Below are 13859 nucleotides of genomic sequence, written 5' to 3' on the forward strand. Positions count from 1 at the left end.
ATAGCACGGTCGCAAAAACTGCCGTGTGAACGCAAGTGGGGCTGCACCGGTGCTAACATGCTTCTCTCTAGTAAGCAGGTTTGTGACGTGTGAACGCTCCACAAAATTTACACCGGTGTAAGATATATCGCAACAAAATACATCGGTGCAGCATCGATGCAGATATGTGCCGTGTGAACACCCCTACTCCGGAGTAAATTTCTTAAACCACCTCCCGAGCAGGGTTAGATTTGCACCGGTTTAAGCAGCTTTCAGGGGCTACACCGGTATAACTTTGTACCGTGTGAACGCTCTACCGGGGCAGCCCCGGTGCTACACCGGAGTAAAAGTTGCCGTGTGAACACCCCTTTAGTTGATCTTTTGAGAAAATGGGCAGGACTGATAGCTCTGCTAGGTGTTAAGTTTTGGGTCAGAAAAATCTAAAAGAACAGAAGTTTGCCAGATCCAATGCATGGCAAAATTATAAATCTCAGTTTCTATAAGATGTTTCTGAAATGAAACGCTTATTATAGGTTTAGAAATACATCTGGTAATTACAAACCGCATTCTTAACATACTTGATCATGTAATGTGAGATTACGGAGATTTCCAAGAAGAGTTTGGACCAGGGCGGCACGGTGGTGTAGTGGTTAGCACTGTCGCCTCACAGCAAGAAGGTCCGGGTTCGAGCCCCGTGGCCGGTGAGGGCCTTTCTGTGTGGAGTTTGCATGTTCTCCCCGTGTCCGCGTGGGTTTCCTCCGGGTGCTCCGGTTTCCCCCACAGTCCAAAGACATGCAGGTTAGGTTAACTGGTGACTCTAAATTGCCCGTAGGTGTGAATGTGAGTGTGAATGGTTGTCTGTGTCTATGTGTCAGCCCTGTGATGACCTGGCGACTTGTCCAGGGTGTACCCCACCTTTCGCCCGTAGTCAGCTGGGATAGGCTCCAGCTCGACTGCGACCCTGTAGAACAGGATAAAGCGGCTAGAGATAATGAGATGAATGAATGAGATGAGATGAGATGAGTTTGGACCATTGATGGGATGCAGGTGTCATAGCAGAACCCAAGGGTTAAAACAAAAAAAGACCAGCAGATTTTTTTTTTTTTTGAGAAAAACGTTAGACTGCTAACGTGTCATTCAAGTCAGCCGTACTGATTGCTGACTAGAACTTTAATTCCACATCAATCCTTTTAACAAATGACTCCTTCCAGTATTCACAAGGCCCACGCCACCTTCCGAGAACGCCTTCAGTCTTCTATACAGGGCTGTACTTGATGTAACAGCTTTTCATAACCGTTATCTTTTTGTTCCAACAGTTTCAAGTGCACACGTGAACACTTTTCACGCTGCTGAAATGCAGAGAATACGATCAGCTTCTCCGAAAGTGTCTGTGTAAAATGTTTAACATAAAAAAAAAAAATTACACAAGTAAAATGACAAATCACCGCACCATTTGAACAGCTTTAGGCACTTGGTATCAGGTTATGAACGCACACTGTAATAGACAGGATCGTAACCATCGTACAGAGAGATAAAAGACTCGTACACGCCTCAACCGTTCTTTCTGAATGACTTTGTACAAACAATCAAACCTGAAGAGTGTATTTGCAACGACTAATACACACACAACTATACAATTCACAAGACAACATGATATATTTCTCTGAAAAGTAGACATAAAAAAAAAATAAATACAACTGGAAGACTTGATGTGAAGTGGTGTGAAGCCTTTTGTTTCCAGACAGCGTGCATCACAGTCAGCGTACATACATTTTTATTATTCAGAACGAACGACTAGTTAGTCCTAAAATGGGACACGAGTACAGTGTTAGCAGTCCAACTCGCACTGGGTAAACCCGTTCAAGAAGAAGTTACATCGTCTCAACGGGGCAACGTGAGCGAAAGTGTGTGTACGCTTGTACATGGATGTAAAGTGCCAAGTCTGTTGAAATTTCAAATCATGCCAATCGTTTATATCAGCTGTCTATAGATACCAAGACCTAATGCCAAATGATGCAAGCTGCTAAAATAGGGACACAACAATCCTTCTAAAGTCCGTCGTAAACTCGTTTATGTGCATTTTTTTTTTTAATTATAAAAAGCCATTCTTCTCCTCCTCAGGAATTACATCACAGGCTGGAGGTGTGTCGAGCCATGTGTCCAGATAATACGGCCTTACTGACCCCCTCCACCGCGTTCTGCACTCTCCCTCGCATATTCACAGGTCAAGACGCAGTGCACTCCCAAAACTCCTGTAAACTTGTGAAAATGTCGTACGGTTCCCAAGTCTCATAGCTGCCGTCATGGTCGCTCCTTAAATGCTGCTTCTCGCGTGTCCACTTTAACAGAGTTCTGCTGGAGAGCGAAGCCCTACGTCTTTTCCTCGCGCTCTGTTTTGCGGCGTGTGATGTTCCGTGGCTTTATCTTGAGAGAGAGCTCCCACAAAGCTTCCTCAGCAAGATGGTCACTGAAGTCGTTGAAGAAGGACACGATGTCATCGTTGTGTTTGAGATCATAATGTCTAGAAGAGAAAAGGTTTATCAAGGGTTAAAATGAGACCTGCAGCATAAAGAACGCAACATTCACGCACAGGATGTAAAACGGCATGGACAAATTGTCTCTTGTGGGTGCGTAATGCACTTTTAAGGTCTATTAAGCAAGGAATAAATCATGACGGGGTGTGCTGTTATAAGAAAGCAATGAACAATGGGGCCCGATGTGAAGGAAAGTTGTTGTTACGATTCGGGTTGCGACAATGAGATTTATATCATAGGATACCCTTCTTGGAAAATATCATGGTTTCAAGGTATGATGGTATTTCACAACCATCATCAGTTACAAAATGTCCCCTATGACTGTTACATTATTATATATCATTAGATTATTATTATTATTACTACTACAACCCCGATTCCAAAAAAGTTAGGACAAAGTACAAATTGTAAATAAAAACGGAATGCAATAATTTACAAATCTCAAAAACTGATATTGTATTCACAATAGAACATAGACAACATATCAAATGTCGAAAGTGAGACATTTTGAAATTTCATGCCAAATATTGGCTCATTTGAAATTTCATGACAGCAACACATCTCAAAAAAGTTGGGACAGGGGCAATAAGAGGCTGGAAAAGTTAAAGGTACAAAAAAGGAACAGCTGGAGGACCAAATTGCAACTCATTAGGTCAATTGGCAATAGGTCATTAACATGACTGGGTATAAAAAGAGCATCTTGGAGTGGCAGCGGCTCTCAGAAGTAAAGATGGGAAGAGGATCACCAATCCCCCTAATTCTGCGCCGACAAATAGTGGAGCAATATCAGAAAGGAGTTCGACAGTGTAAAATTGCAAAGAGTTTGAACATATCATCATCTACAGTGCATAATATCATCAAAAGATTCAGAGAATCTGGAAGAATCTCTGTGCGTAAGGGTCAAGGCCGGAAAACCATACTGGGTGCCCGTGATCTTCGGGCCCTTAGACGGCACTGCATCACATACAGGCATGCTTCTGTATTGGAAATCACAAAACGGGCTCAGGAATATTTCCAGAGAACATTATCTGTGAACACAATTCACCGTGCCATCCGCCGTTGCCAGCTAAAACTCTATAGTTCAAAGAAGAAGCCATATCTAAACATGATCCAGAAGCGCAGACGTCTTCTCTGGGCCAAGGCTCATTTAAAATGGACTGTGGCAAAGTGGAAAACTGTTCTGTGGTCAGACGAATCAAAATTTGAAGTTCTTTATGGAAATCAGGGACGCCGTGTCATTCGGACTAAAGAGGAGAAGGACGACCCGAGTTGTTATCAGCGCTCAGTTCAGAAGCCTGCATCTCTGATGGTATGGGGTTGCATTAGTGCGTGTGGCATGGGCAGCTTACACATCTGGAAAGACACCATCAATGCTGAAAGGTATATCCAGGTTCTAGAGCAACATATGCTCCCATCCAGACGACGTCTCTTTCAGGGAAGACCTTGCATTTTCCAACATGACAATGCCAAACCACACACTGCATCAATTACAGCATCATGGCTGCGTAGAAGAAGGGTCCGGGTACTGAACTGGCCAGCCTGCAGTCCAGATCTTTCACCCATAGAAAACATTTGGCGCATCATAAAACGGAAGATACGACAAAAAAGACCTAAGACAGTTGAGCAACTAGAATCCTACATTAGACAAGAATGGGTTAACATTCCTATCCCTAAACTTGAGCAACTTGTCTCCTCAGTCCCCAGACGTTTACAGACTGTTGTAAAGAGAAAAGGGGATGTCTCACAGTGGTAAACATGGCCTTGTCCCAACTTTGAGATGTGTTGCGGTCATGAAATTTAAAATCACCTAATTTTTCTCTTTAAATGATACATTTTCTCAGTTTAAACATTTGATGTGTCATCTATGTTCTATTCTGAATAAAATATGGAATTTTGAAACTTCCACATCATTGCATTACGTTTTTATTTACAATTTGTACTTTGTCCCAACTTTTTTGGAATCGGGGTTGTACTACTATTACTCATGCATTAATCTAAAAGCAGGCCCACCAGATGTTCGAAAAGGATTTGCACATCATTGCATTCTGTTTTTATTACTTTAAAAAAACAAACCACACCCCGCTTCTTATAACAACATTCAGTAAGCGTTTGGGAACTGAGGAAGCTAATAGTTCAAGTTCTGAAAGTCAAATTCCTTCCCATTCTTGCCTAATATATGACTTCAGTTTCTCAACAGTCCGGGGTCTCCGTTGTCAGATTTTGTGCTTCTTAATGCGCCACACACTTTCAATAGGAGACAGGTCTGGACTGCAGGCAGGCCAGTTTAGCACCTACACTCTTACTACGAAGCCATGCTGTTATAACGTGCAGAATGTTGCTCGACATTGTCTTGCCAGAATAAGTAGGAACGTCCCTGAAAAAGACATTGTCTGGATGGCAGCATCATCATCGTCGTCACTGCCAAACCTGATCTGGGCTTGAGGCGAACCATGCTTGGTTGACTTGGCCAGAATTGCAGCAGTAAGGTGGCCGGTTCCCTTCTGCACACTCACGGGCAATTTAGAGTAGCCAGTTAACTGAACTACATGTCTTTGGACGAAACCGGAGCACTCGGAGGAAACATGTAAACTCCATACAGAAAGGCCGCCGTCGGCTACTGGGCTCGAACCCAGAACCTTCTTGTTGTGAGGTGACCGTGCTAACCACTGCACCACCGGATAGCAGCATATGCTGCTCCAAAACCTGTATGTACTTTTCAGTATTAATGGTGCCTTCACAGATGTGCAAGTTACCCATGCCACGGGCACTAACACACCCCCATACCTTTTCCTCTTTAGTCTGGAGACTAAACGTCCATGATTTCCAAAAGCGATTCGAAACGTGGACTCATCAGACCACAGCACACTTTTCCACTTGGCGTGATTTCATCCTCAATGAATGCAGATCCAGAGAATTCCGCAGCTTTCTGGATGTTGTTGATATATGGCTTTCACTTTCATTTGTAGATGCAGTGACGAATTGTGTTCCCAAGCCCATGTAGTCATGTCCTTTACACAAATCACGTCAGTTTTTAAATGCAGCGCCCTTTGAGGGTGTTCAGTGTTGGTTTTCAGCCTTGCCCCTTACGTGTCGAGATTTCTCTGGATTCTCGGAGTCTTTTAATGATATTATGGATTGTCGATGGTGAAATCCCTAAATTGCTTGCAGCTGTACATTGCGCAATATTGTTCTTGAATTATTGGACTTTTTGCCCAAGCAATTTTCACAAATTGGTGAACTTTGCTCCATCCTTGCTTGTGAACGACTGAGCCTTTCCAATTACCAGTTAACCTGTTTACCTGTAGAATGTTCCAAACAGATGTGTTTTTTTGAGCATTCCACAACTTTGACAGTCTTTTGTTGCCCCTGTTCTAACTTTTTTGGAACGTGTTACAGGCATCAAATTCAGAAGGAGTGTATATTTACCAAAAAAAAAAAACAAAGTTTCAGTTTGAACATTAAAGGAGAACTGCAGTCATTTTTAAACTTGCTTTATTTCTTAATTAACATATTCAATTACTTTTTCGGTTTTAGTAACCTTATATCATGACTCGTATCGACAACTAATTGCAATTAAATATTATACTTATTGGCCTATTCGGTTTTTAGCCATGTTGAATTTCGTTCGTTTGGTCCACGGTAGGCGTCGCTTATCCGCGCGATCTTCACGAGACTTGTGCGAGACTTCGAAACGTGAAGTGTCAGCCAGGTGTCTGTGCTGCCATTTTGAAAACTGTTTTCCAAACGAAATATTGCACAAAAACGAGTTTAAATGACGATTACTGCATACTTTTTTCCAAACTTTCCTGATTGCTATCAAAACAAACAAAACTCCCAGCTTGATCACATCAGCATTCGAAAGAGGGCGCGCGCGTCTTTTGACAACGTTGGCAGATGTTGGTCACTTTGATTTCCGCTGTACGTTTTACTTCCGTCCTACGATGTCTCGCACAGGTCTCAACGAATCTCGTGGACTGATATATTACCAGAGATGCCTACCCCAAATTTTGAATTTCAGTATTCTTGAAAACATTTTTCAGTATTTTGGAATGACTTTCAGTAACATTAATTTACGCGCATTTCCATTATAAAGAGGTGTATATACCAATATGTTTAACATTTAAATTATTAAAAAGTACTGTTTTGTGTGAATTGAATAAACAAAACATGAGCAGCCATCTCAACTGAATTTCCACTCAACAAATTTCTAGAGCATACAATATATCACATTTTTCTAAATACAATAGTGTTCCCTGTTTGCAGACATTACGGTTGACTACCAGTCATTGGTATTGAATGTAACTCCTCAAAAGTATTATATTATATTGCCTGGCAAAATGTTCTACCTGTTAACGGATTCTAATAAAATTAAAAAAAATTCTTATTTCATGCCAAAGAGAGTCCGACATTGTTATCTTAATGTCCAAATATATGAATACTTCAGCAAAATGCTTCAGAAGAGACACTGAATAAAATGACATTTATAATTGTATTTAAAACAGTGGAATGATCAATTTTTTGCCACAATCCCAACAGCACTAATCATAAAATTCTGTTTTTGATCATACTACATGTACATTTGTACTTGCAACACTGAAAAGACTTTGAATTAAAGAAGTACAGCCAGTGTTTGATATTTCAGTGAATAAAAATCAGACATGTAAAAAGAAACTGAATAAGTTTAACTCACATTTCATGGCACTAATTGGCAAGTTCAACTCCAAGCACAGGTCAACCATCACCGCTTCAGCGCTTGTCACATTCCGTGCCTTTTCATCCACAGATTTCGTAAAAAACTGCTAGATACCCCCAGATTTACTTTCCGCCTGACTCGCCATTTCAGCATACTCCATATGTTTTTTGTAGTTGACATGCCGCCTGCAGTCATCGCGACCACCATGTTAATGTCAGTTCTACACAGTTTGCAGTGCGCGTATCCATTGCCCTTTTGACTGGGTGTAATGCACGGCCATTCTACCGTATATCGTGGGAGGAACACCGGAGACCTGTGCTTCACTTGTCCCGATACTGAGCGTTTCATTTCCACTATTGAGAAGCAGCACCATGCGTGTGATGCCGAGTGAAAATAGCGCGAACAAATGTGCAGAATCTGCGCATGTCACACACAGCATGTGTGGTTGTCGTAAAAATAAATAGCCGTGAATCGCGCATGGATTGAAAAAGTCGCTTGGACATTTAAAAACAACTCACTGGAATTTAAGACTTTATAATAATTCCGTACAGAATAACACTGTTTGCCGTAACATCGTATTTACGTAACTTTTCCGTACAAAATACGGCCAATCCGTACTAGTAGGCATCTCTGTATTACAGAGCATATTTCAAACACTCGTAACTTGCTATAGCAGCGACAACATAGCAATCAAAACTGCATTCCTACATTTAATAAAATGAGATAAATAGAATTTTGATGATAAAAATTTGCCTTCAGTTCTCCTTTAAATATCTTAGTGTGTGTGTGTGTGATTTGCAAATCATTAAATTTTGTTTTTAATGTTTTACACAGAGTCCCAACTTTTTGGAATCGGAGTTGTATTATTTTTTGTCAGGGATGCAATGCTTATTACGCGGCACGCCACTGAAAACACTCACACTTGCTGGAAGCGCCGCATACTGTCAAGGATGTTGAACTGCTGCCAGCGTTTCGAAAAGTTCACCTTCCCTTCGATGAAGTCCGGATTCCCGAGGTGCACAAAAGTTAAGTCCTGAAGGATGAGACCCCTGCGGTTGCAATAAATAAAGATGAAAAGACAAGACAAACATTCATTAAACACAAGATGAAAGGACTCTAGAGAAATCTTTTGAGAAATCCACTGTGATCCTGCACGTACAGGTACGGTATACAGGGAGGCTCGACGTCTGCCAAGGCTGCTCTGTAGGCCCGGAATGACGAGGAGCTATCGATTAAAGTGCAGTACTCCTCCAGACCCTAACACACACACACACACACACACACACACACACACACACACACACACACGTCACATCATAAACATTAACCAACACAACAGGAGCAAATGAGCTTGCTTTCTGAACCATGTGATGATGGCTGACCTCTGAGGTTTGCTTCTGCCACTCCAGTCTCCGAATAGGTGCTGAATCCAGAGCCGACAGTATTGCCAAGTAGGAGTTAAAGTTATTAAGTTTCCGTAAGTGCTGTGGGAAAGTGAAAAAGGTCAGTCGTTTCATTTGACCTTGCAGATACTGTGATTAAAAAAAAAAAAAAAAACAACAGATTCATTCTACCTTCATGATTTTGATAAACTTGAGCAGGAGTTTCTCTCGGTCTTGGGCTTTTTCCTGCTGGATTATTAAAGAACGCACCCTTGAGGAGAGAAATGAGGAAAAACGTGAATGAATGAGTGTGCGTTCCTGAAAAATGACAGCTACCAAAAAAGGCACTAGTGAGAATTAATGACATGTTAGTGACCAAGTGAGCAGGATAAAGTGAAATAAAAGGATTGTCATTATATTGACCAGGCCTCTCTGCCCACTGTACCAGAATGTTTCAGAGCAAAACACTGGAACTCCTCCCCCCCCACCCCACCCGAAGGACCAGTACCAAAGAATCCAAGTGTATAACGTTTGGTAGCCGGCCAAGAGAATTATCAACAGGTACTCAAAGTGCTCAGGGGCAGAACGTACTGGTATGTGTAACTAACTGCTGCTAAATAACCGCATATATTGGGGTTCAAAGTTGGAGAACACGAGTGAAAATACTTCTATTTTGCATTCTTTTCTAACTTCACATAAAATTACAACTTTAGCGAGAAGTCTTCTCATTATCATCAAAAAAGAGAAATAGCTGAGACTGGTAAAGGAATGACCAACACTGAAGGAATAGTAGGTTTAGTGTCAGTGATACAATAACATCATTGAATGTAACTAAAAACAGATTAAAAGTATTCCGTCTTTCGATAATAAAGTTAAAATTGGTAATTTGCAGTGATAGAAAAAAAAAGTAGGGTTTTATTTATATAAATGTGCCATTATAGAGAAAGGAGGAGAGAGAGGGAAAAAAAAATGTCAGAGAAGTAATGGGGTAAATTTTCTCCTATCAGCACAGTTCACTGTTGTGTTGTTCCCCCAATGATCAATCACATAACATGCGACAAAGACAAACTAAAACAAGATCACCTGTGAGCTACTGTTCACTTACGTATCCCCCTGCTCTCGCTTATATCAGAGCGCAAGCAATCGAAGGAATCGGACACTTATTATGAATGTTGACCTCAACAAATAATGAACCCTGAAACAAGTAAGCCAAGAGCAGTGTCTCTCCCCAGGGATTTCAAATAGCATCCTGGGAAACTGTCATTTTGAAATAGCGTCAAAATCCACCCTACATATTTCGTAAATACATTCAGTCGGCGAACAGGAAGTCGATGTGCGACAGACCTGAAAACGGTGCACACGGTATAGAACCCCAAGCTGAAGCTCGGTACCAAATATCAAGCAGTTGTGATTTGTAGTTGCTGAGCAAAGTGTTAAAATTTTTTTTGGAAATCGACGCCATACGTTTCGTAAATGCATTCAGTTGGTAAACAGGAAGTCGATGTGCAACAGACCTGAAAATGGTATAGAACCCCAAGCTGAAGCTCAGTACCAAATATCAAGCAGTTGTGATTTGTAGTTGCTGAGAAAAGTGTTACAAAAATGTTGTAAACCCACGCTATACGTTTTGTAAATACATTCCGTCGGTAAACAGGAAGTCGATGTGCGACAGACCTGAAAACGGTATAGACCCCTTTCACTGACGTCACCCGAAACCGGAAGTAAACAGACCCTGCGCCATTTTGGAAGACCAACAAACTCGTGATTAGGGGGAAATAACGGCAGCGGTATGTGAACCCACGAGAATAAAGTGGAGTGGCAAACGACTTAAACAAACAAATCTGAGCTGTTTTATTTATGATTTATTGGCCCAACAGTAGACTTGAAAGAAACCTGTGTGAGACTTGGCAAAAAACTGTGGATATAATGGATAAGTCTGTGCATGATCTGCGGACACTTTGAGGTAAGCAAACGCAAGAAATTCAGATTTAAAACATGCTAAATTGGCCCCAAGTTGATAACTGTATGAGGAGCAAGCCTCCCAGACTTCTACAATTTAATAATAATAATTTAGGATGGTTTGGGGCTTGCTCGCCCTCCTATTATATAAATAAAGCATAGTTGTTGTGTAGGCATATATCATAAATACATATGTATAATTTAGATAAATTGACCTAAATTATGGATACCTTAATAGTAACAAAGTATTAATTTTTCAACTGAAAAGATATATTATTAAAAGATAAATATCAACAAGATTACCTTGGCCATAACTATGTGTAGGTTATTCTTAATAACAGCTGTAATATCACGAACCAAGCCACTAACAACATAATTGTAAGCCTGTTCTCCCTTGCCGCGAGTCTTATCATATGGGTCAAACCCATCAATCACAGCCAGTTTCTCCACATACCGTGCCCTTTCTGCAGCTGGTAATGTACTCACATAACCAGAATTATCAGCCATCGTGTCACTTTACTCTCGCTCGTACTTTGTTTTATATTGTGAGTGCATGTACTTGGTCTTCCAATATGGCGCCTAACAAAATCTCGCGGCGCGGTGACGTCATGCGGTAGCCCTCTATACACGGTATAGAACCCCAAGCTGAAGCTCGGTACCAAATATCAAGCAGTTGTGATTTGTGGTTGCTGAGAAATGTGTTAATTTTTTTGGAAATCCACGCATACATGTTTCGTAAATACATTCAATCGAAGGAATCAGGAAGTCGATGTGCGACAGACCTGAAAACGGAATACACGGTATCAGGGGTGATAGCGTTCCGGCGCCGCGCCGGATTTCCGGCGTACCGTGGCTGGGGGAAAAAAAAAATCTAGTTCGCCCATTGTCCTGTGTCATTCTGAGATGCGCAGATAGACAGTAAAGGGAATTCGCATGATATGGAACTAGTGGGAAAAAAGTGTCTATCTGCGCATCTCAGAATGACACAGGACAATGGGCGAACTAGATTTTTTTTTTTCCCCAGCCACGGTACGCCGGAAATCCGGCGCGGCGCCGGAACGCTATCACCCCTGCGGTATAGAACCCCAAGCTGAAGTTTAGTACCAAGTGGCTATGATTTGTGGTTGCTGAGAGAAAGGGTGTTTCGGATGGATGGAGATACGGAGATATGGATGTACAGAGGTAAACCAGTATACTTCCCCTCCTTTGGAGCAGGGGTATAATTAAAAAAAAAATTGAACCAGCACAGACAAACACCCCTAAAAGTGGCAAGACATTAATCTTTAGATCACAAAAGCAACACAAAACAGAAATCATTTTGCTTTGGGTACTGACTTTAGAGGAGTTTTAGTATATTAATCACGTACAGCCTTTCAGCATTCTGGTATTTCTCATTTCATCATATGGGTCAAGAATGGTTGAAATTAAATATCATTTATATTTTAAAAGAATACGCCACCCCCAGGTGAAATTGAGTCAGTCCCTGCAGTCCCTAGAGTTGGATGAGTGAGCCAAAGCGTTTTGTAGCCGACCCAGCCATTGTCCTGATCTGGAAACGTCCCGGTTAGCTTAGCTTAGCGTAGTCGCTGTAATCCGGCATGTCCAGCTAGCATTGTCGTTGCAAAAGTGAATCAAATAACTCAAGATTTTTTATAATTATTTCTCATGACCTGTACATTCACATCGAGTACACATATCAATGCAAATTAACACGAAGGGATTTACTAGACCAATTTATATCTGGAACTATTTTCGGCCACAGCACAGGCAAAGCACCGCTGCAGGCGCAAAGACACCACGCAGCACCACAACTTCCGTCAATACACCAGTGTTACCAGGGAAACCAGGGTTTTCAGGTGCTGCGTGGTGTCTTTGCGCCTGCAGCGGTGCTTTGCCTGTGCTGTGGCCGAAAATATACTCAGCAAAAATAAAAACCTGACACTCATTATTTTTCAAATAGTGTTTAGAAACTTGTCTTGAAAGAGTTCTTGTTGTGATTATGGTTAAATGCATTGTCAAGCGCATTACGTCACACATTCATTCTACTGGTCGGGCCTACGTAGCACGTGCGAGAGCACTGTACGATAAAATCACGTTTCCATGTGACCTATTGATACACGTGCAATTGATCTTACGGTAGCAGAGTAGAGTGTCATCTCAGAAAAACAAGGTTTTATGGTTAATTATTCGTTAATTTGCAATGCCACGACTGTCAAACATTCAGCGCGAACGTGCCATTGGCATGCTGAATACGGGAACATCCGTCACTGATGTTGCGAGGGTTATGGGATGCAGTCGACAGACCATCCATAATCTCCAGACACGTCTCCATCAAACTGGCACCACAGGAACCACTGGAACCCTCCACAGAACTTGCAGGAGCTTGGTGCCATGTTGGTACAAATATGGCGGCGCATTCCCCAAGCTGTGTTCAGACGCATCATCCAATCCATGAGGAGACGTTGTATCGCAGTTGTGAACGCCCATGGAGGACACACCCGATATTGACATGATTTCATTAAGTTGTGACTCACAGTTTTTGATCATGGACATTGTCATCGCATTTCCGGTGGAACCGATTCCATGACAAACATGATCTGTATGCTATAGCATCTTTAATGACAAGATAATTGAATACAATCGTTATTTCAAACCTATTTTCCAAAATGTTCAAATTATTGACTTTGAAACGAGTGTAAAGTTTTGATTTTTGTTGAGTTTAGTTCCAGATATAAATTGGTCTAGTAAATCCCTTCGTGTTAATTTGCATTGATATGTGTACTCGATGTGAATGTACAGGTCATGAGAAATAATTATAAAAAATCTTGAGTTATTTGATTCACTTTTGCAACGACAATGCTAGCTGGACACGCCGGATTACAGCGACTACGCTAAGCTAAAGCTAACCGGGACGTTTCCAGATCAGGACAATGGCTGGGTCGGCTACAAAACGCTTTGGCTCACTCATCCAACTCTAGGGACTGCAGGGACTGACTCAATTTCACCTGGGGGTGGCGTACTCCTTTAACACAACATGCATTTTTGACTAAAATATTTTTTTTCTCCACTAATAATTTAGAAGCAGTGAATATAAACTGGGTAACGCCTGATCAGGTAAAGAAACAGTGTTAATTGTTGCACGATGAAATAATGACGCAGCACTACTTCCTGTCGTCTCCATGACCATTTTAGTTTCTCAAGTCAGTGGATCAAGAAGTAGAACTAGAACCCCAATTTCTGCTGGTTCACTTTGAGCCATTTTCATTTTGTATGTGCAGTAGGACAATTGCCAATAACGGACATTAAGAAAAA

At 41.5% G+C, this 13859-nt stretch overlaps 1 protein-coding gene across 1 annotated transcript in view; it reads right to left on the reverse strand.

Moving 5' to 3' along the window:
- Positions 1 to 1131: 1131 nt before the first annotated feature.
- Positions 1132 to 13859, reverse strand: part of rapgef1a (Rap guanine nucleotide exchange factor (GEF) 1a) — a 103748-nt gene continuing 91020 nt past the window's right edge. Inside the window, exons 19-23 of the mRNA XM_060932339.1 lie at positions 8781 to 8859; positions 8589 to 8690; positions 8366 to 8463; positions 8127 to 8255; positions 1132 to 2500 (exon numbers count right to left, since the gene is read on the reverse strand). Coding sequence (XP_060788322.1) covers positions 2350 to 2500; positions 8127 to 8255; positions 8366 to 8463; positions 8589 to 8690; positions 8781 to 8859 — 559 coding nt within the window. The 3' untranslated portion in view covers positions 1132 to 2349. The remainder of the gene's footprint in view (positions 2501 to 8126; positions 8256 to 8365; positions 8464 to 8588; positions 8691 to 8780; positions 8860 to 13859) is intronic.

This window comes from Neoarius graeffei, chromosome 10 (assembly GCF_027579695.1).
Source record: "Neoarius graeffei isolate fNeoGra1 chromosome 10, fNeoGra1.pri, whole genome shotgun sequence".
Lineage (NCBI taxonomy): Eukaryota > Metazoa > Chordata > Actinopteri > Siluriformes > Ariidae > Neoarius > Neoarius graeffei.